The sequence below is a fragment of the Thamnophis sirtalis genome, unplaced genomic scaffold (genome assembly GCF_051295495.1).
Source record: "Thamnophis sirtalis isolate CommonGarterSnake01/CBP01778 unplaced genomic scaffold, rThaSir2_p1.2 scaffold_1, whole genome shotgun sequence".
Classification (NCBI taxonomy): domain Eukaryota; kingdom Metazoa; phylum Chordata; class Lepidosauria; order Squamata; family Natricidae; genus Thamnophis; species Thamnophis sirtalis.
The window spans coordinates 163,776,590-163,799,790 of record NW_028261381.1 but is presented as its reverse complement, the minus strand read 5'-3'; the positions used below and the strand labels follow the sequence as shown (position 1 = coordinate 163,799,790).

At 43.3% G+C, this 23,201-nt stretch overlaps 1 protein-coding gene across 1 annotated transcript; it reads right to left on the bottom strand.

Annotated features, from left to right (window-relative positions):
• Window positions 1–345: 345 nt before the first annotated feature.
• POLR2E (RNA polymerase II, I and III subunit E) lies at window positions 346–10,332 on the bottom strand. The gene is made up of 8 exons (XM_014062232.2): window positions 10,199–10,332; window positions 8,327–8,501; window positions 7,162–7,277; window positions 5,804–5,884; window positions 5,542–5,600; window positions 4,612–4,690; window positions 3,359–3,443; window positions 346–1,071 (listed from the first exon to the last, which is right to left on the bottom strand). Exons 1-7 carry the CDS (start codon window positions 10,253–10,255, stop codon window positions 3,378–3,380), a joined length of 633 nt encoding a protein of 210 aa, XP_013917707.1. The 5' UTR covers window positions 10,256–10,332; the 3' UTR covers window positions 346–1,071; window positions 3,359–3,377.
• Window positions 10,333–23,201: the final 12,869 nt, after the last annotated feature.

Genomic DNA, 23,201 nt, shown 5'->3' with positions numbered 1-23,201 from the left:
TTCAAGTTGAGAATGCCTTTCTTTTTTACGTACTTTCCAGAAAGCAATGGACACCCCTCTTCAAAAACCACCTGATTTAAATAGAGATCACTCAAGGGTTCCATACCACTCCCCTCCCTGCTTTTTTCAGAGAAAAGAAGTCCTAGAGAGGATCAATTCTCATGGACCGGCAAGCTGCAAAGTTAGAAATTAATACTGTAACATTTGTTGTTGCTGAACTCCCAGTACCAGAGCCACAGGTAGAAGGACCAAACTGGATAGATTGAGGGGAACTACACCCCAGCGAATATGAATGGGCGGAGATTTCCAACTGATCTTAGGACAACAGGAAAACAAAAAGGGAAATAAAACATACTCTGTTTTATTGAAATAAAAAATTTCTGGACGACTGAGTAAACTCTGAGCCTTAGCAATAACTCAGTGATAGTTAACAGAACAGGGAAGGCAGCAAGTCTTCTGAAGAATGCAGATATTTTTCCAGGGTTTATACAAGTCCATTTTTCAAGACAAAAATGACTAGTCCATAATTACAGGTTAGGGTTAGATTAGCAGTCTATTCCCCCATTTTAATCCTTAGAACCTCCACTCTCCCTCCACAAAAGGCCACCGAAAGCCACATCCAATGGAGCCCCTCTGTCCCTCAAACCAAAAAAGGGTTTTCCTACCCCTCCTCACCCTGATATCTACAGAAGGAATAAGGAAGCCCTCCCATTTGAAGCTTTCTAAAGTATCCTTCATCCAGATTTGGAAAACAAACTGCTGCTGCCTTAAATAATTACCCCCCAAACTAACCCAAATTCCAGAAAAGTAGTATAAACAAATAATACATCCAGCTTATACAAGCAAGATGAAGTCCAGTTTGGAAAACCAATCATTTCCTGTGCTGCTGCTGGCTCCTTTCCTCTTCATGACCGGTTGGTTGGATGGAAAGGACTAGAAGCTTGAAGTTCAAAGTCTCAAGTTGGTACATTTCTTCACATTCTTGTAAACGCTTGTATTTCCTTATGCTCAAGACTGTTAAGCAAGCAGATCGGCATCTCCAGGGTAAGGTAAAAAGAGCTTCAGACATTGCTATATATATATAAGATAAGAGAAGCAGCATTAGTGTCTAATTTGAATTCTGTATTCATGTCGCAATTAGCTAATTAGCTACAATACCAATTATCACAGATATGCTTGTCCTTGTTCTGACCCAGGCTTCCTTAGAAAGCCAGAAGCTTTCTAAGTTTTGGTCCCGACAAAACCTCTTTCATTTACACAACTCTGAATTCCTTTCATTCACAGTCAGCAAGGCTTAGCAAACAGTCTTTCAGAAGAATGTTTATCAACACAAATCTTATCTCGTTTGGAGAGCTGCCAGATAACTAGTTTCCAAACACAGGGCAAAGGAACACTTGGCACAGAATCTCTTACAGTCACAAACAAAACTTTCCACTCTTGACACAACGGAATGAACAAATTGTTTCCTACAAATGCCCACTCCCCATTTCCTCCTCTTCTGTTTCCTCTGGGAGGGGCCAATCACCTCCAAGGTGTGGCTTTACTCCTAAGTTGACCCTGCTTTTTTAGTTGTTCTTGTCTTCTGGCATCTCTGTGCATGTGCACACTGGGAACAGGCTCCAGCTGCTCTTCTGCCTCGCTGCTGTCTAAGTTCCCCTCTGCCTCTGATGCAGAGTCCTTGTCTGAGCTTTTCTCAGCCCCCAGGACTGGTCCATGTTCCTCCCCAACCTCCTCACTGTCTGACTCTGCTGCTAGCTCTGCTGGCTGCAGTGGGCCACAACAGTCCTTTCTACACCAGCATTCCTCAAGCTGATATCCTCCAAGTTAAATAAAATTTCCATCGTTCATGGCTGGAGTGGCTGCTGGATGTTGGAATTTACAGTTCAACACATCTAGACTCAGCAGATTGGACAACTCTGATTCACACAACAGCCTGTTACATTTCTAGTCTGGCTTTGGGTACAAATATTATTGGTCAGCCAATAATAAAAACTATATAGATTCTTCTGCCAATCCTGTATACTCACTCCATCCCACCCCATGTTCCTCAAAACTAGCCACAGTTCTTATCACATCCATAGGCAGGATGGTTATAGTACAGGTAGTTGACTTACAACAAGTATAAGTTGACCTGACTTACAACAATTCATTTAATGACCATTTGAAGATATAACAGCACTGAAAAAAATGACATGATTGGATTTCACATTTATAATCGTTGCAGCATCCCCATGGTGACCAAAATTCGGGCGCCTGATAAATGGCCTGTATTTATGACAGTTGCACTGTCCCAGGGTTGTGTGATCACCATTTGCAACCTTCCCAGCCAGCTTCCCACAAGCAATGAGTGAAGCCAGATTCAATTAACAACTGCATGATTCATTTAACAACTGCAGTGTTAACAAATGTGGCGAAACGGTTGTAAACTGGGGTGCAATTCAGTTAACAACTGTCTTGCTTAGCTCCAGAAATTTTGGGCTCTGCTGTGATCCTAATTTGAGGACTATCTGTATTCGGCTGTGGGATTCTGCAAGTGGTTTTCATTTTTTTAAGTGAAACGTTTAATCTTAGGGAAGAGACAGGCAACCCAATGAGAATATTGAGAATATAAGTAGTGTCCTGCTGGATCAGACTGCGGCCCATCTAATCTGGGGGTTTGTTTTCACAGTGGCCCCCTGATGCACAAAGAAGCCTCCCAGGAGATGGCCTTTAGCGCAGTCCCACTGCCATCAGTAGTTACTGATCCCCAGGACTACTGTGAATTGGTCGTTCCCTCCCCACCGCCCCCCTTTATTGAAGCCAGCCAATCTAGTAGCCAGCTTCATATCTAATGGTAAGGAATTTCGAATTTGAACGAGGTGTTGTGTGGGGGAAAAAATCCTTTTATCTATCCTGATTCTTTCTTCTGGCTCTAGTATTGGGGAAGGAGGAAACGGCTTCTTTTTGTTCATTTTATCCATACCATGTCATGAGTTTTGTACCCCCTCAATCATGGGACAGGTTTAGCATCTTATGGTTGAGAAGAATCTAGATCCCTCAAGATTTTTCTCAACCTTCTGATTATTGGCCATGTTGACGAGGATTTTGTAATCCCGCAACAGTTGATCTCCTGATTTGCAAATGTCTCCTCCTCTCCCCACCTAGGCCCTGCTCCAAAAGAAAACCATGGGCTGTCTTATCAGCACTGCCAATCAGAATGAATAACCAAGGTACATCAAATCTCAACTCTCCAACTCCTGTTATAATCTTTGACTACTTTGCTCCACCCAAAGCAGTCAAAAGCAGAAGGAAGCATGAAAGAGGAAGAAAGGAATGTCTATTTTAACCACCTTTAAGATAATGAAACATTTTATAGTACCTTATACGACACTTCTTGGCTACTGGACCAGCCTGTAAGTGATATAACGCCCAGCTGTTTCACTAGGCCGAATGATCTTTACCACCTGAAGAAACCACACAGACAATAGAGAAAGAAAATTATTCAGATTATTTTTCAGATTGAATATACAATGAATCCTTGTAAAATGGCTGATGGGACACCCTGCCTTTCAGGATTTCATCATGCAATCTGTTATACTGATCAAACAAGTTCAGCCTTCACCCAACCTGATCCCTCCCAAGTATCCTGGATTTGGCAACTTTGGGCCTGTCACTCTCTACCCAACATACCTCACAGGGTTGTTGTTGTGGGGAAAATAGAAAGAGGAAGGAGTGTGTAGGTAATGTTTGCCAGCTGCAGGAAGTCCTCAACTTACAACAGTTCATTTGGTGACCATTCAAATTTACAACAGCACTGAGAAAGTGACTTACGACTGTTTTTCAGTTACGACCTTTGCAGCATCTCCATGGCCACATGATCAAATTGAGATTTTTTTTTTTGGCAATTGATTCATATTTATGACCATTGCTATGTCCCAAAATCAAGTGATCATCTTTTGCAATCTTCTGTCAAGCAAAAGAGACGAGGTGGCACAGTGGTTAGGGTGCAGTACTGCAGGCCACTTCAGCTGACTGTTATCTGCAGTTCAGCGGTTCTAATCTCACCGGCTCAAGGTTGACTCAGCCTTCCATCCTTCCGAGGTGGGTGAAATGAGGACCCAGACTGTGGGGGCAATATGCTGACTCTGTAAACCGCTTAGAGAGGGCTGAAAACCCTATGAAGCGGTATATAAGTCTAACTGCTATTGCTATTGCTAAAATCAATGGGGAAGCCCGATTCATTTAACAACTGTGTTACTAACTTATCAACTGCAGTGATTCACTCAGGTTGTAAAATGAAACAAAACACACTTAATAAATATCTCACTTATCCACAGAAAAATTAGGCTCAATTGTAGTCGTAAGTCAAGGACCACCTGTATGGATTTAAAGGAGCATTCGGGGGGGGGGGGTGTTGATCTAACAAAAGCCCATGTGAACTGTACTAAAAGTCCATTTAATCCAAGTAGATGCCTCTCTCCCCCCTCTCTCCCCCCTCTCATCATAAGGCTTCCTGAGCTCCTATTTAGATATTAGAATGTATTGCCACTTATCACCTCCATATACTGTATTTATCAAATCCACTGGGAAATGACACATTCTCACCCACCCACCCTTTTCTCTGTTCCTTACCTGGCCTCTTTTAATTCCAAAATAGCGAGCTACAGGATCTCCAGCTTGTATTCTTGGAAGCTGATTCTCCCTTAATTTACTGATAACGGCAGTTAAAGGAAAAATTTCAAAATATATAAAAACAAGACCTTTTTAAAATTTCCTACACTGGGATCACAGTATATTTTGGCTAGTTTCACACAACTTGCTAGCTTAAGCTAAATAAAGTTGGTACAGGAATTTGTGGTTTGGAGGAACATAGAAACCCAGGGCCTGTTTTAGCATCATGATTGAATCAAAGCTTCACTTTAAGCAATGTGATTAATTTGCACTTGGTGTGTTGTGTGAAATGCATTTTGTAAACTTAGGTTTACAATCTGAACCATGAAAACCAATGCATGTCAATGGAACTGTTTTCAGACAATAGAATGTATGATTACTCATACATTGGGTTTACTCATCTGCCTGTTATGCTTCAGGTTTTATAGGCCCTATCCAAACCCACATTCAAGAAGATAACACTATCATTTTAACCCCATATTCATGTTAAAATCCTACCTAGACATACCCCGTTTCCCCCAAAAAAACACCTAACCAGAAAATAAGTCCTAGCATGATTTTTCAGGGTGCTCGTAATATAAGCCCTATTCCCAAATAAACCCCGGTTAAGATTTTCAGCCAGATGGATCTATTTAGTACTGTATTTCCCTGAAAATAAGACTTAATCAGAAAATAAGCCCTAATACATCTTTTGTAGCAGAAAGTCATATAAGACCAAGTCTTATTTTGGGGGAAACACAGTATTAGCCTGGAAAGTTTCCTCTTAACACAGGATAATGCTAGAAAATTCAGCCTCTGTCTGATATCTGAAAGACAATAGCAACCCAATTCAGAACAAGCAGAAAACTGAGGAAGATACTCAAGACAGTAAGTACAGAGGCAAAAAGATACTATCTGGCCAGTAATTCTGTCACCTCTTCTTTGGTCATTACAACATGTTCTGGAACCAGCTGTAGTGGCAAAAAGAAAGAAAAGAATGAAAAACACAATATAGAAATAGCTAGATTTCTGCTATGCACAAAAAACTTTTCCAGGCAAACTACCACAGAAACAATTTCTGTCAATTGAATGATAACAGAGCTTATATTGTTCCTCTCAATGCACTGCTCACAGTGCATTGAGTCCCCCCACACACACACAACCCCTTTCTCACCTCATGCTCAGTGATGTTGATCAGCAGCTCCTGTTGAAGGAATTGTTCAAGGATGTACTTGGGAGCCATGTCTACTAGAGACTAAAAGAGAGAAGAGACATTGAGGCAGCAGATAAGGCTGTAGATTAAGAAAGGGGCTTCAATATTTTGGGACTTGATGGGGAAAGAGGAGAGAGAGACAGAGATTGCAACCCCTCTTCCTGATACCTTAAAGCTCAAACTCCAACTCTAGTTCTAGGTTGCTTCTCTTCTTGGTTAGTTTCCATTCATTGTTTCTTATCTTGCCTTCTAGTGCTTTGGAAAATAGTCTGACTCCTTCTTCCTTGTGGCAGCCCTTCAAGTGTTAGACTGAGATCATGTCACCTCTGGTCCTTCTTTCCACTAGACTAGGCATACCCAGTTCCTGCAATCGTTCTTTGTATGTTTTAGTTTCTAGGTCCCTAATCATTTTTGTTGCTCTTCTCTGCACTCTATCCAGAGTCTCAACATCTTTTTTATATTGTGGTGATCAAATACAGGTAGTCCTCAACTTACCCAAAATTTATGCTTCTAAGTGAGAAATTTGTTAAGTGAGTTTTGCCCCATTATATGACTTTTCTTGCCACTTTTGTTAAGCGAACCACTGCAGTTGTTAAATTAGTAACACGGTTGTTAAGGGAATTTCGTTTCCCCATTGACTTTGCTTGTCAAAAGATTGCAAAAGGTGATCACATGACACACACACTCACACAGACATGGACACACGGACAACTGTTATGAATGTGAGTTAGTTCTCAAGCATTTGAATTTTGATCACGTGACTATGGAAATGCAGCAAACAGTTGTAAATGTGAAAAACAGTCATAGGTCACTTTTTTTCAGTGCTGCTGTATCTTTGAATCGTCACTAAGCAAACTGTTTCCAGGATTTCTTGTACTGGATGCAGTATTGCAAGCATGGTCTTACTAAAACAGTATTAATACTTTATATAATCTTGAGTCTATCCTTCTATTCATGCAGCCTAGAATTGTATTGGCTCTTTTGGCTGCTGCCGCATATTGTTGGCTCATATTTAAGTGATCATCCACTAGGACAATCCTATGCTACTTTGGATGTGCTCTTCAGTGATAAAGTGGCATCCATAAAGGTGAGAAATGCACACAAATATTAACATTAAGATGGTGGGAAAAACAGACTTTTATGACTAATACTTTTGAGAACTTTCTAATTTGAATGACGTTCTCTATTAAAGACAATGCTGTGGGATCTAGCCCTCCCCCGAGAAGAGACCATTGTACCCTGAAAATTACAGATCAGGACCCCTTAGCCAGCAATGAGATTATGTCAACATCCCTTCTGCCCATTTAAACTCAAGGTACCTGTTTGGCAGATGGAGTCATGCCTTGTTGCACCACAATCAGGGCCCGGGTAATATTTTCCTCTTGCATTCGCTGGCAATACATCTTGATGGTCTTAATACCAACTTTTGGTTCCTCTGAAAAGAGATTTTTGTTTGTTTGTAAGTGGAGAATCTCCATGAAATAAAATACTTTGTTCATTAGGCCTGACATCTGCTTCGGGATTAGCATTCAAGCTCTCATTTAATAATACATGAATTGAAAGCTTTAATAGTAAAGCATGAAGCTTGCAACTCCCATTGTTTCAAACAAACATCATTTCCATGGCTGGAATTTTAGCCAAATAAAATTTGCAGTAGTATGATAGCTGTTTCACTACTACCATATAATCAAAAACAGCAGAAAGAGGATTACGTATTTGTTAAATTATCCACTGAAATACCATTTATTTTTATGTACTTCCATAACTGATTTAGTTGAGAAATTAGTATATGTGGAAGATGAAAGTTATAATTATCAAACCTCATATTTTATTCTTATAAATATGTGAACATTTTATCCATTATATAGGTTTTTTAGAAAAGGAACTCTTAATAGCATAACATTTTTGCTTGGTCATTATCTGGCCTATTTTTTTTTAAAGAGATGCCATCTCCTTTAGGAATAAATGCACTCCATCATGAAAACAGTTGTTACCATCAAAATAATTTTACTACACACTGTATAGTCTGTATAAATATGTTGGTCAAACTGTTTTTATTTCTGCCTCACCAACAAATGGCATTAAATTAAATAAAATAGTAAATAAAAAGTTCATGAACCAGTTTCTCTATTGTATCCACTGTGTATTTAAAAACAAGCAAACAAATGTCAAATTTATTCCATTCAACTTACTGGCATACTAGAACTAAAAATACAACAAAAGCCAAACATATTTCTTTAAGATACACAGATGGTAAAAGTCAGTTAGCAGAAAGAACTGATGAAGAGGGATGGGAAAATTCATTCCAGATCTTCAAAGAAAAGATTGCCTTTTAAGAACACAAACGTTTGCAAGATGTGAAAGAAACAAGAACTGAATAAAAATGTCACTGAATTAATTCAGGAAAGAAAGCAGAATGAATGAAGATGCAATCAAATTCCAGGTTCCTAATAGTAATAACCAAATCTATTTTCGTATAATCACCTGGGAAAAAGACAAACATCTGATCCGTAGGATCATCGTTGTGGGCCACCAACACTGTGAGATCAGTACGCCGAGGTCGCCCTTCACTCGGTTTATCACCAAACTGGGCTTTGAACTCTTCCAGAGTCTGATCCAATTCATCCTGTGTTACCAAGTAGCCTCGATCGTGACACAGCTAATTCAAGGACCAAAAAAAGTGCATTTTTAATATTAATATAATACTATGCTGAAGAATGCAAGTAACTAAAGCGGCAAATTATAGGCAGTCCTCCACCTATGACCACAATTGAGCCCAAAATTTCAGTTGTTAAGTGAAACATTTGTTAATTGAGCTTTGCCCCATTTTATGACCTTTCTTGCCTCATTGTTAAGTGAATCACTGCAGTTGATAAGTTAGTAACCCAGTTGTTAAGTGAATCTGGTCCCCATTGACTTTGCTTGTCAGAGATTGCAAAAGGTGATCATATGACCTTGGGACACAGCAACGGTCATAAATATGAACCAGTTGCCAAACATCTGAATTTTGATCACATGGTGCTGTAAAGGTCATAAGTGTGAAAAATGGTCATAAGTCACTTTTTTCAGTGATGTTGTAACTTTGAATAGCAATAGCAGTTAGACTTATATACCGCTTCATAGGGCTTTCAGCCCTCTCTAAGCGGTTTACAGAGTCAGCATATTGCCCCCAACAACAATCCGGGTCCTCATTTTACCCACCTCGGAAGGATGGAAGGCTGAGTCAACCCTGAGCCGGTGAGATTTGAACCGCCGAACTGCAGAACTGCAGTCAGTTGAAAGTAGTCTGCAGTGCTGCATTTAACCACTGCGCCACCTCGGCTCTTATGGTCACTAAATGAACAGTTGTAAGTCGAGGACTACCTGTAGTGAACCATTCATTTAAGAACCTATACTAAGGCAACTGTCAACAATAAAGCAACATCAAAAAGTGGACTGACTTTGCCAGCAACCTAAATATGTCAGCCTTGAGACCCCTCCTCACTATTTCTTCTATGTTTTCCTTTTTATATATTCTCATTCAAGCAATATAATATATAGTCTCCCTTGAGTCAGAAGTCCTGGTAAATAGTATATATGGAAGCATTCATGTAGTTTTCTTGGCAACAGTATGGAAATGGTTTGCCTTCATCTAGATTGCTTTTCATTTTTCTAATCTAACCCATCAGGCACCAACAGATGGTCCGTGGACCACTGGTGGCCCTCTTGAAAATTTTGGTGGTCCGCAGAAAAATTATTTGCATTTCTTATATTTCACTAAATACTATTTATCTTTTTAGAAAATTCATATTAGTGGTCCGCAGGATTTAAAATTATGAATTTAGTGGTCCCTCAGATCCGAAAGGTTGGTGATCCCTGGTTCAGCCTACAACTCTAGGATTATTTAACAGTCTTTGATCTGATTTTAGTTCTTGGAGATTTTCCAAAGTTGACTACAGTTGGTGCTACTGCTAGGTCATTAACTTTACCATTAACTCAGACAGATTTTGACCTGTCCCATCCCAAACCTACCACTTTATTACAAAATTATCATTATTATTTTTTTAAACTAATGCAGTAATTTTGTAGCTTTGGTGAAAGCACAATATATTTTAATTTGCAAACAAGCCAGAGCAAATTACCTACTTCAAAATAATCCAATTAAAACAAATAAATATTTTGTATATTTTGTAAAGGATTGTAAATATTTTGTAAAGGATTTGGGAGCACTGAACCCAACTAAGAAAAATATAAAATAAAAAGAACGGGCATTTTCTCCCTCCATAACGTTCAGGTCAGAATGGCAAACCCCGTCAGCTGTGACCTACCCCCAATTCCCATTCCCAGGGCCCAGCTTTCTTCCCTCCTTCTCCTGACCTGCATGATTGTTTTTCGGATTTTCCATAACCGATAAGTTTCTTCTTCGTCGTCCATGACGCCCCCTGACAAGACCGCCACGGGGATGCCAAGAAAACGGCTCCGGGAGATGACGTATTAGGCACGCGACGGGTGGGCAGTATTATGCATGCGCGAAGAGAAGCGAGCCGTTGAAGGAGATTTGCGCACGCGCAGGAGGCGAGAAGTAGGAGAAGAATCTAAGGGCACGGGGGTTATAAAACAAATCGCCTTCCTCCGACTCTTCTTTCTGCCTTCACCGTGACACTGCGCACGCGCAAGAGCTAAAGTAGGGCGGGAAAAAGGGACGTTCGGGACCTGTTTGTGGCAAAGCGCAAGCGCAGTATATAACCACATGGCGCCGAGTCTTCCTTTATCTCTCCATCCCTTCTCCGCAGCTGACTTTGTTATCGCGACAGATTTGATGAAAGGAACCTAGGTTTACCAAAAAATAACAAAACTCTGCGGAGTGACAAAACTCTTTATCAGGCTCGACCTCATTTCCATAATGTTTAGGTCTAGCTTTGCTTAATTGCAATGAGAAGGATTGCCAAAAAGTTACATGTGCTCATTTTTTCTTGTCCACCATTGGAAAAGTTTACCAATTGTATAGATCATGGGGTGGAGCAATATCTTACTGTGAGAGAAAGGGGAGATGGCCAAATGTGGTCCTGTGTTGATGTCCCAGACAGCAGAGGTTCTCCCTGGGTATTGTGGAAATTGGCCCAAGAGATTTGGGTTGGCAGTAGGAACCACGGAGGGTGAGATATGACATCATCAGCTTCATAATATTGCTATGTCAGCTGTGGCCTTTTTTCAACATATCCTGCAATGTTGCTCCATGCTCAGAAGAGTTTAGCTTGCGAGATGGCATTCTGACGAAAGCAATAAGCTCCTGTGGACACCACTGATTTAAGAGAGCAGAGACCATTAACCACAAGTAGTGTGATGCAGCAGCTAAACAAGTCAGGGTTAGGGTTAGGGTTAGTCAGCTTTGTGAACAAATATATGTGCCATAGATCACAGGCGGTAATAATAGCCCTAGGTATGGGTGAGACTCTACAGTATTTGGTTATTAGAGTCAAAGCTATGGTTTCCCCAGTAGTAATGTATAGCTGTGAGAATTGGACCATAAGGAAGGGTGAGCACCAAAGAATTGATGCTTTTGAATTGTGCTGGAGAAGACACTTGAAAATGCCTTGAATTGCAAGGAGATCAAGTCAGTCAATCCTAAAGGAATCTTGAAGCTGAAGGTCAAATACTTTGGCCACTGTTGGAAGAAATGTCCTTCTGGGTTCCGTTCCAAGTGGGGAAAAAGACACTGGATTCACGGAGGCTATTGGAAAGATGGTTTTAATGGTAGACTGGATCACAGGCATGGAAGATGTTGGGTGAAGATAAAAAGGGCAGAAATGCTGAGAGTGCCTGAGTTTTATAACCTCTTTGGGCTTTTGAATTTGAGGTTGTATTCTGATTGGTTGTCAGACTCCCATGGGGCCATGCAGGGATAACTCTGTAGGCTTGGTTGAGCCTTGCTGGATTTTCAATCTTCCCAGATGCCATGTGGTGAGATGGGTAGAGGGCTAATCCTATCATGTCCTGAGGGCCATGACTTAAATCCCATCACCCTGGAGCTGAAAGGTGGGAACAGAGAGCTGCTTTGTCTTTAAAACATGTTTCTCCTTTTCTCGTGCAGGGAAATATAATATTCTGCCTTTTAATATTTCCTAGAATATTTCATTATTCTGGGAGAGGCGTGGGTGTTAACTTCCTACACCACCAAATGAGAAGAGGGGACTCATTTGGAAAAGACCCTAATGCTGGGAAAGATTGAAGGCAAAAGGAGAAGGGGGTGGCAAGGGATGAGATGGTTAGATAGTGTCATAGATGCAATGAATGTGAATGTGGGCAAGCTGCAGGAGACACAAGAGAACAGGGGAGCCTGATGTGCTGTGATCCATGTGGGCCGCAAAGAGTCAGACATAATTTAGTGACTCAACAACAACTTGTTCATCCCACTTTAAAAGGGGGTATGGAGAAGTTGGAGCAGGTTTCCAAGATTGCTGCTTGGATAAGAGCTCTGGAAATTAATCCATTCTATGTTACTGGAGATGCTTAGCTTGCAACAGACAGAGGGGAGATATGACCGCTACCTGTAAAAGGTAAGAGAAAGTGACGCTGTTTTCTGTTAAAATCACAAGCGGGAAATCAAGAGATGGAAATGAAAAGAAAAACTCAGCTGAACAACATGAGGGATTTCCCGGCCTGACAAACTCTTAAGCCAGTCTTTCTCAGCTTTGGCAGCTTTGAGATTGATGGACTTCAGCTCCCAAAATCATGGAGAGCTAAATGGTTTCTTAAACTTGCTTCTCTCACAATTTCCTCTCACTTTAAAAAAAAGTTATGTTGCAAGAAATGTCCTTCTGGGTTCGGCTCCAAGTGGGGGAAAAGACACAGGAGACATGGAGGCTGCTTGGAAAGATGGTTTAATGGTGGACAGGACCACATGGCTTGAGTCCTGAACAGAAAAGGGGGATCACATGCTTCAATGTTGGGTGGAGAAGAAGAGAAGAGCCGAGGAAGGGGCTTGCTGGGCTTTTTATAATCTGTTCAACCCCACCGCTCTGTTTCCTGTTCTTGTGTAAGAAATGTATTCTGATTGGTTGTCAGACTCCCATGGGCCATGCAGGAGCAACTCTCTAGGCTGTATTTTGAGTCTCAAGTTTGATTGAGTTTCCAGCTGCTCGACGGAGCGTTGCACAGGCGCCGTATGCTCCATGTGCATGCCCAGAAGCTTCGATCAGCTCAAATACAGATAAGGACGGGCGGGCCCTCCGGAGCACCAGAACAGAACGGTACCTGGTACTCCAAGCAGGCACCGGTACGCCTGTACCGGGGCATACCGGTCGTATCCCACCACTGATCTATATATACTGCACTAGATTTCTCAGTTTTGGCAACTTTAAGATGTGGGGCCTTCAACCAAGTGCCAAAAAGGGAGCACTTCATGCTCGTCTAGACTGTGAACAGGAAGAGGAGCTGCCCAGAGGGCATGCGCGTGCTGGAAAATGAACTTCCGGTTTCCGGCGCAATCTTCCGGTTACTGCTGTGCATGCGCACATGCCGATCAGCTGGCCGGCGGGCATGCTCACACCAGAAAATGGAAGACCATCTCTTCCGGTTTCCAGCACTGCCATACGTACAAAAGCCAGCTGATCGTCGCGTGTGCATGCGTGCCAGAAACCCGGGAGAGGAATGGGCGACACCACATGTGCCAGGCGACACGGCTTCGTGTGCCACTTTGTCACAGTTAATAGGATGTTTCGGTCAGAAATTTCAAAGGAAATCACAACTGGCTGGGAATTGTACAGTTGACCAACCCAACTTAAATGCATCCCATTAAGTAGTAAGACGTGAGTCCTTAAAAGCTGGTTGGTTATGGCATGTATTTTTGTGAACCAGAGTTCTTACACCTGATACATTCTGCTGTGTTGGCAGGTTTATCTATAGAGTACACAGCTCAAATGTAAGCAATGAAGTCAGGCAAAAATGGAATGCACAAACCACTGCCAATTATAATTAAAGTTAAATGTATGTAGAATAGATGCAGTGATCTGACACAACAAGAGTAATTGGGGATCATCCCTACTAAACGTGTGCCTTTGGAACTCCCTGCTTAGTTAGGTCAGATTAACCAGCCCAGATAAAAATCACTATTCTCTTGTGGTTAACTTTCTGCTGGTACGAGATACACAGACACAGACACACACATATGTATATATGCATCAACATACGCATGCATTTACTGCTCATTAGTGCCTAAAATAATTTGATTGATAGGTGTCATTTTAATTATGATTGCCTTTGAACCTTTTATTTAACCTGCTTTGGTTGTGTGTTGGAAGGAAAGTAAGGTAAAAATATGAATAAATCCTAACTTCTCTGAGATTATAATCTTTGCTCATCCAGGATCAACTCTACCCCTACCGTTTTCTCAATCTACGCCTCAGTTAACAAATCCTAAAGTTGGATGGGCTATTGAAACCAGCCCCCTGCTCATATTAAGAGTCTATAAGTAGTCCTCAATTTGCAACTATATTTGGGACTGGAATGTCCATCAGAAATCATTGCGGCTGTAAACTGTTTCCAACGTTGTAGCTTTCTTTGAGTTTCTCCTGAGAGATAGAGCTTTCATGTTTTTGATGACAGACGACAAAGATTGTGTTAACTTATAGGGAGATCTTTTTCCAAGGTGATCCAGTCCTCAAACATTGATCCTTCTAATCTTCTACTATTTAGCAGAATATTTTATCTGTATTTTATAGTGGCCCAGAGTTATTTTATTGGAGAGATTGGTGGCATAAGTAAGTAAGTAAGTAAGTAAGTAAGTAAGTAAGTAAGTAACTGACTGACTGACTAACTAACTAACTAACTAACTAGACAGAGAAAATTTAATATCTCCTCTGTTATTTCAGATTGCCCCTTTAGACAGAGGTGGGCTTCACATACTTTAAAAACTAGTTCACCTAGTGCAGAGCCAAAAATGTGAGGGCGCACACATACACGTGCTTCGCTTGTGTGTGCAGCTTCTGCACTTTGCCTGCGTGTGCACCTTCCGTGCTTGCGCGTGGCTTCAAGCACACTGTCAGCCTCTGTTTTGCTGCTTGCTTTTCGGCTGCCATTAAAACGGGGAGGGAGGGCATGGTATTTGGGTGAGGGAAATAATCTGTACAGGAGGACTGTTAATTGGGAGTTGTTCACGCCATTCGTTTGCGCGTGTGGAAGGAGGGGAGTTTCCCGCCAAGGCCAACTGTCCGGCATACCAGCCTGATGATGATTTTTGAAGATGTCTCCCACCTGACAGCTGTGGAGATATACGATTGGACTATGGACGGGGGTACCAAGGGGAGGGGAATGAATCATGTATTGATATCTAATGCTTTCGTGCGCTTTTGCTCAGATCCAGCTTTGCTTAGCTTCTCATTACTTATAATCAGTAAAAGTACTCTTAATTCTGCAAAATGGAGTTGAGTGGTTTCTTTCTTGGTTATTAAGTGAAGGAGCCCTGACACACACCTTCTCAGGCAGCTGCGGTGAGTAGAGCAGGTGAGGTGGGGAAATCAGCTGGGCTGCATGGGCGGAGCAAGCAATCCAGAGAGTGAGATATATAGGACTGGGTAGAGCAGGGGCGGATGGGCGGGTCCAGCTGGTGGTTGGAACTACCGATTTGCCTGAACCAGTCCAAACCGGCAGCAGCTCACCTCTGCCCTTAGATCTGATAAAGAGAGCATGGTTTTGGGTACCATAATTTAGGGACCTAGATTTGATAGGTCCCAAGAGATGTGCCTTCTGTGCTGTGGCACCCATCTTAATAAGTAATAGCCTTCCCTCTAAAATTAGGTTGGCCCCCTCCCTCTTTTGAACCCCCTCCCCCCCCTGACCTAGTTATGTTACCTGGCCTCAGGCTCTCAGGAAACCAGAGAATTGTCTTGATGGCCATATTGCTGGGTCTGGTGGTCATTTTTATCCTCCCTTCGCCCAGGGTTAATATTTTTGCTTTTATAATATTTATTACTGTGGCTTTTTAGATTCTTAGTTTTACAGTCGCTGCTTTATCTATTGTTTTGCGGTACCCAGAGTTTCCTTTGGCAAGATGGGGTGGCTATGTAATTTTGGCATAAATAAATAAGTTTAGTCTTGAGAAGAATGAATAAGAACGTGGAAAAAAAACTATTCCCTTCAGTCTTTTCTTGATACGTTTGATTTTCTAACGTTGATCCCTCTGTTAGTCTCTAAACGTATCCGGTTTCTCTGATTTGTGGTGCCCAAAATTAGGTAGAATTTTAAGTGGGCACTGATTTAGGCAAACTAGAATGGTAAATCCTCTCTCTCCCTCCCTACCACCCTCCCTCCCTCCCTCTCTTTCGTTTGTTGTTTATTCTACAACACACATTAGTTCCTTGACTTCCCTATGTTGTTTACTCCACATTTGGCATTAATTTCTTGGCTTACCAGGATGTTTGTATCATCACGAATGACTCTTGTTTTGAAGAGTTACTGTCATTATTATGCCTGGGTTTAAATCAGCCTCTCCCTCCCTCCGTTAACTTATTATTTACTATTTGAAGATTTATAGCCCATGTTTCCTTCAGGAGTTCAAAGCACCTATAAATAAGTGTTTCCTTATCGCATTTCTCCCACAAAACAGCCCTGCAAGGTAGGTTAGGCTGAGGGACAACACAGGTGGTCTAAAGTAATAGCTACAATCTGAATATTTTTTTTTGGCAGAAACAGTGTATGTACCTGAACTGCAACTCAGATGTAGCTACTAACCATGTTAACAGTGGCTTACACTGCAGGGGGGGGGGGTGTTATCCATTCTCAGTCTCAGCTTGTAGCATGTACATGTATACATCCAAACTAGATTATGTTGTTTGTCTATGTCATGTAATGCCCTGTTTCCCTGAAAATAAGACCTCCCTGGATAATCAGCCCAATTGGGCTTTTGAGCGCATGCGCTAAAATAAGCCCTCCCCCAAAAACAAGCCCTTCCCAAAAATATTGCAACACAGCAGCAGCCATGAGGTGACCACGCTCGCCGCTTCCTGCACCTGAAAAATAATAAGACCTCCCCAAAAATAAACCCAAGCGCTTATTTTGAGGGGGTCAAAAGAAAATAAGACCCTATCTTATTTTCGGGGAAACACAATATACAGTATGTAGGCATATGCATAATTTTGTATTTATTTATTTTGTCATGTTTATGTAGTGTATACTGGAGGTGGAGACCCTTTGGGAGCTGTATGCAACGTAATTTCATTTTAACGTATGCCGATTAGTGAACATTCAGAGTTATAAAGTTAAAATAAAGTTAATCTAAGATCTAAGTAGGAGAAAGTTAATGATGATAACAATCCCAATCCCAAGGTCTTTTGAAAGCTTGGCTAGCCACTCAAAATACCCAGCCAATTAAGGGCATTTAGATAGTCCTCAATTTACAACCATTTGTTTGGTCACCGAAATTACAACGGTGTTAAAGAAAGGGACCTACAACTGATACACTTGCAACCATCACAGCATCCTTATGGTCACATCCATGTACTTAGCAACTGGCATGTATTTACGATGGTTACAGCATCCCTGGTGGGGGTGTGTGTCATGTGATCACTATTTGCAACCTCCAACAAGCAAAGCCAACGTGGGCAGCCAGATTTGCTTAACAACACTATGATTCACTTAACTCATGATTTGCTTGACAGCTGCGGCAAAAGAGTAAAGTCAAGCACGGCTCACTTAACAACCACTTTGCTTAAAAATTCTGGTCCCAAGGGTGATGGTAGCTTGAGGATTACTTATAACATATTTTTATTAAATAGGATTCTATGTAATGGCTTTGGCTGTAGAGCAGGGGTGTCAAACTCGATGTCAGGTCTCTGCTAGCCATCTTTTCTTTTGGACTTCAGGCCTGCCACACTTTCTACTATTCATTTTCTATTGTGGGAAAATGGGAGCGGGGATTATATGGAGTTGGGTGATATGTAGCCATAATAACATTCTTTCTAGAAAGCCAAGGTCATCCTTTGCCTCTGCACCTGACCGGAACTGGGTGAGTGGAACTGCCAGCGTGGCAATGGAAAATTGGACCATGTGATGGACTTGTGGGTGTGAGGGCAGGATCTTCAACTTTCAACTGGATGGGAAAACCTGGAAGCTTTCAGATTCGGGTTTTCCCACATGTGCCAACATGGCTCTCCTAATAAATTAGACTTTTGAGGACTCCTTTGCCTTGGACCCAGATTTAGTTTTGGATGCTGTTTGGAACCCTGACACTCGATTTTATTGAGAGACGCATCAGGGTTGTGTTTGACCTTGCGGGGTGTGTGGCCAGGGTGTGTGGCCAGATCAATGTGACTCATGTTGGGGGTGCCTGTGGTGGCCCAAACACTCTGCCAGCAAAAACGGGCTCCCAAGCGCCGTTTCCAGCTGTGACGGGCTCTTGCAACCCTCTCCCGGCGAAAACAGCTTTGTTTTTGCTGGCAGAGTCACCGTGGTCCGGTCCTTCGCTGTTTCCAGGGCAGCCCCATGGGCCAGATCTATGCATACCAGGGGCTGGATCCGGTTCCCGGGCCTTGAGTTTGACACCCCTACTGTAGGGAGTGATAGACCAAGTAATCCATATGCCAAATGCACCAAAAACTGACCTACGAAGAACAGGGGAATATCATTTGAAATGTATTCATCTGCATTAAAGGTTGTCTTTGACTTACAGCCATTCATTTAGCAGCCATACAAAGTTACAACAGCACTGAAAGAAGTGACTAACAACCACTCCTCGCAGTTATGACCATTGTAGCATCTCCACCGTCGTGGGATCAACATTCGGGCGTTGGACAATTGGCATGTATTTATGATGTTTGTAGCATGCCGGGGTCATAGGATTGCCATAGGCAACCTTCCCCGCCAACTTCCAACAAGCGAAGCCCATGGGAGAAAACCAGATTCACTCAATGGTTGTGTGATTCACTTAACAACTGTGCCCAAAAAAAGGTTTTAAAATAGGGCACCACTTACTTAACAATTGCCGTGTTAGCAATGGAGATTCTGGACCCGGTTGTGGTCATAACTCGAGGACTCCCTGTACTATTTAAGCAGAAAAGAACCATGTAGAAATGATTGTGGCCAATATTCCACTTTAAGCAGGAGTCATACTTAAAATACAGGCTTCTCATAGAACACCCTGTAACCTTGTTGGATAGTAGTGATCATAGAATGCAGCACTGCAGGCTACTTCAGCTGACTGCTAGCTGCAGTTCAGCAGTTCAAATCCCACCAGACTCAAGATTGACTCAGCCTTCCATCCTTCTGAGGTAAAATGTGGACCCAGATTGTTGTGGGCAATACGCTGACCTTGTAAACCGCTTAGAGAGGGCTGTAAAGCACTATGAAGTGGTATGTAAGTCTAAGTGCTATTGCTGTACTGGATCTGTATGAGAGAGATTTCCACAGGAATAATTTACAACATCTTAAGCAGAAGTGGGTTGTTGCCAGTTCAGCCCAGTTGGGCTGAACCGATAGTGGAACTCAGGCCTGGGTCGCAGAACCGGCAGCGACCCAGGCCTGACATGCCCCCGAACTGGTTGCCTCGCTGCCGCTTGGGCGCTGCCATTTTGAATTTTAGTGATCGTGTAGCGCAGTTCACTATAAATTGTAAAAATGGAGCTCGCGGCAGCTATGGGTAGCCCTGCCAAGCTTCGTTTTCACTGGCAGAGGGTTGCAGGAAGCCGTTGCAGCCTAAAACAGAGCCTGGGAGCCCGTTTTTGCTGGCAGAGCACCTGGGCCACCACAGATGCCCCCGACATGAGTGACGTCCCGCTGGCCACTCCCACCCTGGCCATGCCTACCCTGGCCCCCCCAAAGTCAAACACAACCCTGATGCAGCCCTCAACGAAATTGAGTTTGACACCTTGCCCTTTTTGATACATTCCGTCCACCCCCTCAAAGGAGCGGTGAGAAGCATCCCAGGGAAAGAGAAATCTGTGTTGCTGATTTTTAGGGCCACCAAATAGTTTCGAAAGGACTAATTGAAGGCCAGATAGAAGGAGTCCTCCCTGTTTGTAAAATTCAACTTTTGCTGAGCCAGCGGAGGATGAGCTGGGAAAAATATGCAAAGCCCTGTTTGTCTCTTAAGTTGGTTCCTCTCCCTCCCAGGAACTGTTAGGAATGATTCAGGAAACGAATTGAAAATGTTAAAAGCAGGCACGCACAAATCCTCGTGGCACACAGCCACAGGAGGAAAAACACTGTGGAAACTCTGGAAATTGACTGATGAATCATCGGAACCTCTTTCTTTTGGACTCAAATGTTGAAGCCGAGAATCCGTTCCTCAGGGGTTGGTGGGTATCAGAGGGAGTATTCAGCCGGTTTGAACTGGTTCTCCTAAACTGGTAGTAGAAATCGCGGGGGGCCCATCCACCCGCGCCCCCCCCCCCGGCTCTATGCTGTCCTATTTTAGAGACCTTTTTGAGGCAGGGCACATGTACAGAAGGTGCGTGCGGGAGCACACCACATGCGCAGAAGGCCAGGCCGTGACCCGTCAAAACCGCGGTCCACAAAAGCGCACTCGACGAAAGCGCGCATTTGACGTCATCACAGCGCGACGAAAAAAATTAAAAATTGAAATAAAAATAAAATTAAAGCAAGCCGATTCACATAAAGGTAAGGGTTAGGGTTAGGGTTAGGGTTAGGTTAAGGGTTAGGGTTAGGTTTAGAGCGTTAGGGTTACGTTTAGCGTTAGGTTAAGGGTTAGCATTAGGTTTAGCGTTAGGTTAACGGTTAGGTTTAGGGTTAGATTTAGGGTTAGGTTAAGGGTTAGGGTTAGGTTTAGGGTTAGGTTTGGGGGGGTTAGGGTAAGGTTTTCGCTTTATTTTTACATTTATCGATCACAGCGCGATGTTTTCGTCACGCTGTGATGACGTCACGTACGCGCTTTCGGCGAGCGCCTTTTGTCTACCGCGGTTTTGTGGTGGAACCAGCCAGGCACATGCGCAGAAGGGACGCATGCAAAACACGCACGCGGGATGCATGTGAACCGGTGGTAACAAAAAGTGAAACCCACCGCTGGTGGGTATATTTGAAATGCAGAGACATTGGGCAGGCCGGGCAGCTGACTACTGAGAGAGGCTTCGTGTTTAATAAAAGGCCTGCGGTGACTACCATGACAGTTAAACATCTTTTTAATACAAGGAATCCTGTGTTGGACCTTTTAGCTTAGCTTGGCATGTGTGCATGCTGGCACACATATGCAGACCGGCCAGATCTCCTAACAAAGCCCTAGACAGTAGTTACGAATATGTCTGGATTCCACATAATCTGTAATAATCCCAAAGCATAACTAGAAATAAAAACCTTTGTCTTTACATGCCAGTTTTATTCTCTTCCTCCTCCTCCTCCTCCCCCTCCATTAAAAATAAAATAGTCTTTTTCAAAGGTCTAAAATGTGAATCTGATTTAAACAAGGTGCTAAAAAGACCTGGTAGTTAGTTGCATTCGTGTTGCATCAACCTACCAATCTTGATTAGAGATGGGAGATTTTTGGGGGGAAGGGGGAGGATTTAGCAGAGTGTTTCTCAACCTTGGCGACTTTAAGTCCTGTGGACTTCAACTTCCAGAATTCCCCAGCCAGCTGTGCTGGCTGGGGGATTCTGGGAGTTGAAGTCCACAGGACTTAAAGTCGCCAAGGTTGAGAAACACTGACTTAGCATATTATACTAACTGAGCCCGTTTGTATACTCAGTAAATACAGGTAGTCCTTGTTTCACAACCCTTCTTTTAGTGGTGGTTCAAAGTTACAATGGCACTCAGAAAAAAGTGGCTTATGGCTGTTTTTCACATTTACAACCATTACAGCATCCCCATGGTCATGTCATCAAAATTTGGATGCTTGGCAACTGGTTCATATTTATGACGGCTGCAGTGTCCTGGTCACCTTTTGTGACCTTCTGACAAGCAAAAGCTAGATTTAGTTAACAACCATGATAATAACTTAACTGCAGGGATTCACCTATCCGTGTTTCTATGAAAATAATACCTGGTCTTATTTTCTTTTGCGCCCAAAAATAAGCAGTGGGGCTTATTTTGGGAGGGGGTGTCTTATTTTCTTCTCTCCCCCCCCCATGTTTGGCAGGCCCACTTCTGCTTGCTCGCAGCGGGCAGGAGGCTGCCCCCTGTGCCAGTGCTGGCGCTGCGAGTCGGGGTGGGTGGGGGTGGAGCTGCCCCCTGTGCCCCACACCAGCTTACCTCGGGGGCCCCTGTATTCCATCTGCTGGCCAATGTCGGCTGGCGACTACTCGGAGGAGGGCCTTCTCTGTGGCTGCTCCGGCCCCTTGGAACGAGTTCCCCGTGGAGATTCGAACCCTCTCCACCCTTCAGGCCTTCCAGACGGCCATGAAGACCTGGCTGTCCCAGCAAGCCTGGGGTTGAGTCCCCCCCCCCACTCGAATATGCTGTGTCTGTTGTGCTTTTAAGTTGTTCGAGCCAAGGTGGCGCAGTGGTTAAATGCAGCACTGCAGGCTACTGCTAGATCAGCAGGTCAGCGGTTCAAATCTCACCGGCTCAGGGTTGACTCAGCCTTCCATCCTTCCGAGGTGGGTAAAATGAGGACCCAGATTGTTGGGGGCAATATGCTGACTCTCTGTAAACCGCTTAGAGAGGCCTGAAAGGCCTATGAAGCGGTATATAAGTCTACTGCTATTGTATTGTCTGATTGTTTCTGTCTTACTTTTTGTAATTTCCCCTCCCTTGGCTTTTGTTCAGCCGCCCTGAGTCCCTTCGGGGAATAGGGCGGCCTACAAATTGAATAAACTCCAACTCCAACTCCACAGCCAGGCCATCCATGCCCCCTGGCTCACCTCATGGCTGCAGTACCACCACACCACTCAGCCTCTTGCTCTGTTGCGGCTGCAAGCAAGGAAAAGTGAGCCAGCAGCCATGCGGGTTCCTGCTGCACATTGCTGCTGGTGCTGCCACCGTGAGGTGTCAGGGAGTTGGTGGCCTGGCTGTGGGGGCCCTGAGGTAAGCTGGTGTGGGGTAGCTCTACCCACGGTGCCTCGTGGCCATGGCACTACAAGCAATCGAGTGGTGGGATTCAAATAATTTACCAACCAGTTCTCTGCCCTAATGACCAGCTGGGTAGGCGGGGCTCAGTGGTCATGTGATCGTGTGGGCGTGGCCAAGTCAATGTCACTCAGGTGATGGGCGCTTCGCCTTAGTTGTTACAATGGTAATAAGGGTTAACTGGAGAGGCAGTTTCTGTCATCAGGGCAATAAAGATTAGGCTAGAAACAACACCAGAATGTTTCCTTCCTGCCTTCCTTACAGGATTAGCCCTGAAAAGGGGGGAAAAAACCAAAAGATTTGTTCCAACAACCGATTCTCCGAACTGATTAGAAAGTTGCCAACCGGTTCTCCCAAATAGGTGCGAACTGGC

Excerpts from the sequence above, each read along its gene's own strand:
- POLR2E (XM_014062232.2), bottom strand. The coding sequence starts at position 10,255 with ATGGACGACGAAGAAGAAACTTATCGGTTATGGAAAATCCGAAAAACA. Across the intron at positions 8,502-10,198 it reads TCCGAAAAACAATCATGCAG|CTGTGTCACGATCGAGGCTA; the intron begins GTCAGGAGAAGG and ends TCCTTGAATTAG. Across the intron at positions 7,278-8,326 it reads GATGTTTGTCTTTTTCCCAG|AGGAACCAAAAGTTGGTATT; the intron begins GTGATTATACGA and ends ATCTCTTTTCAG.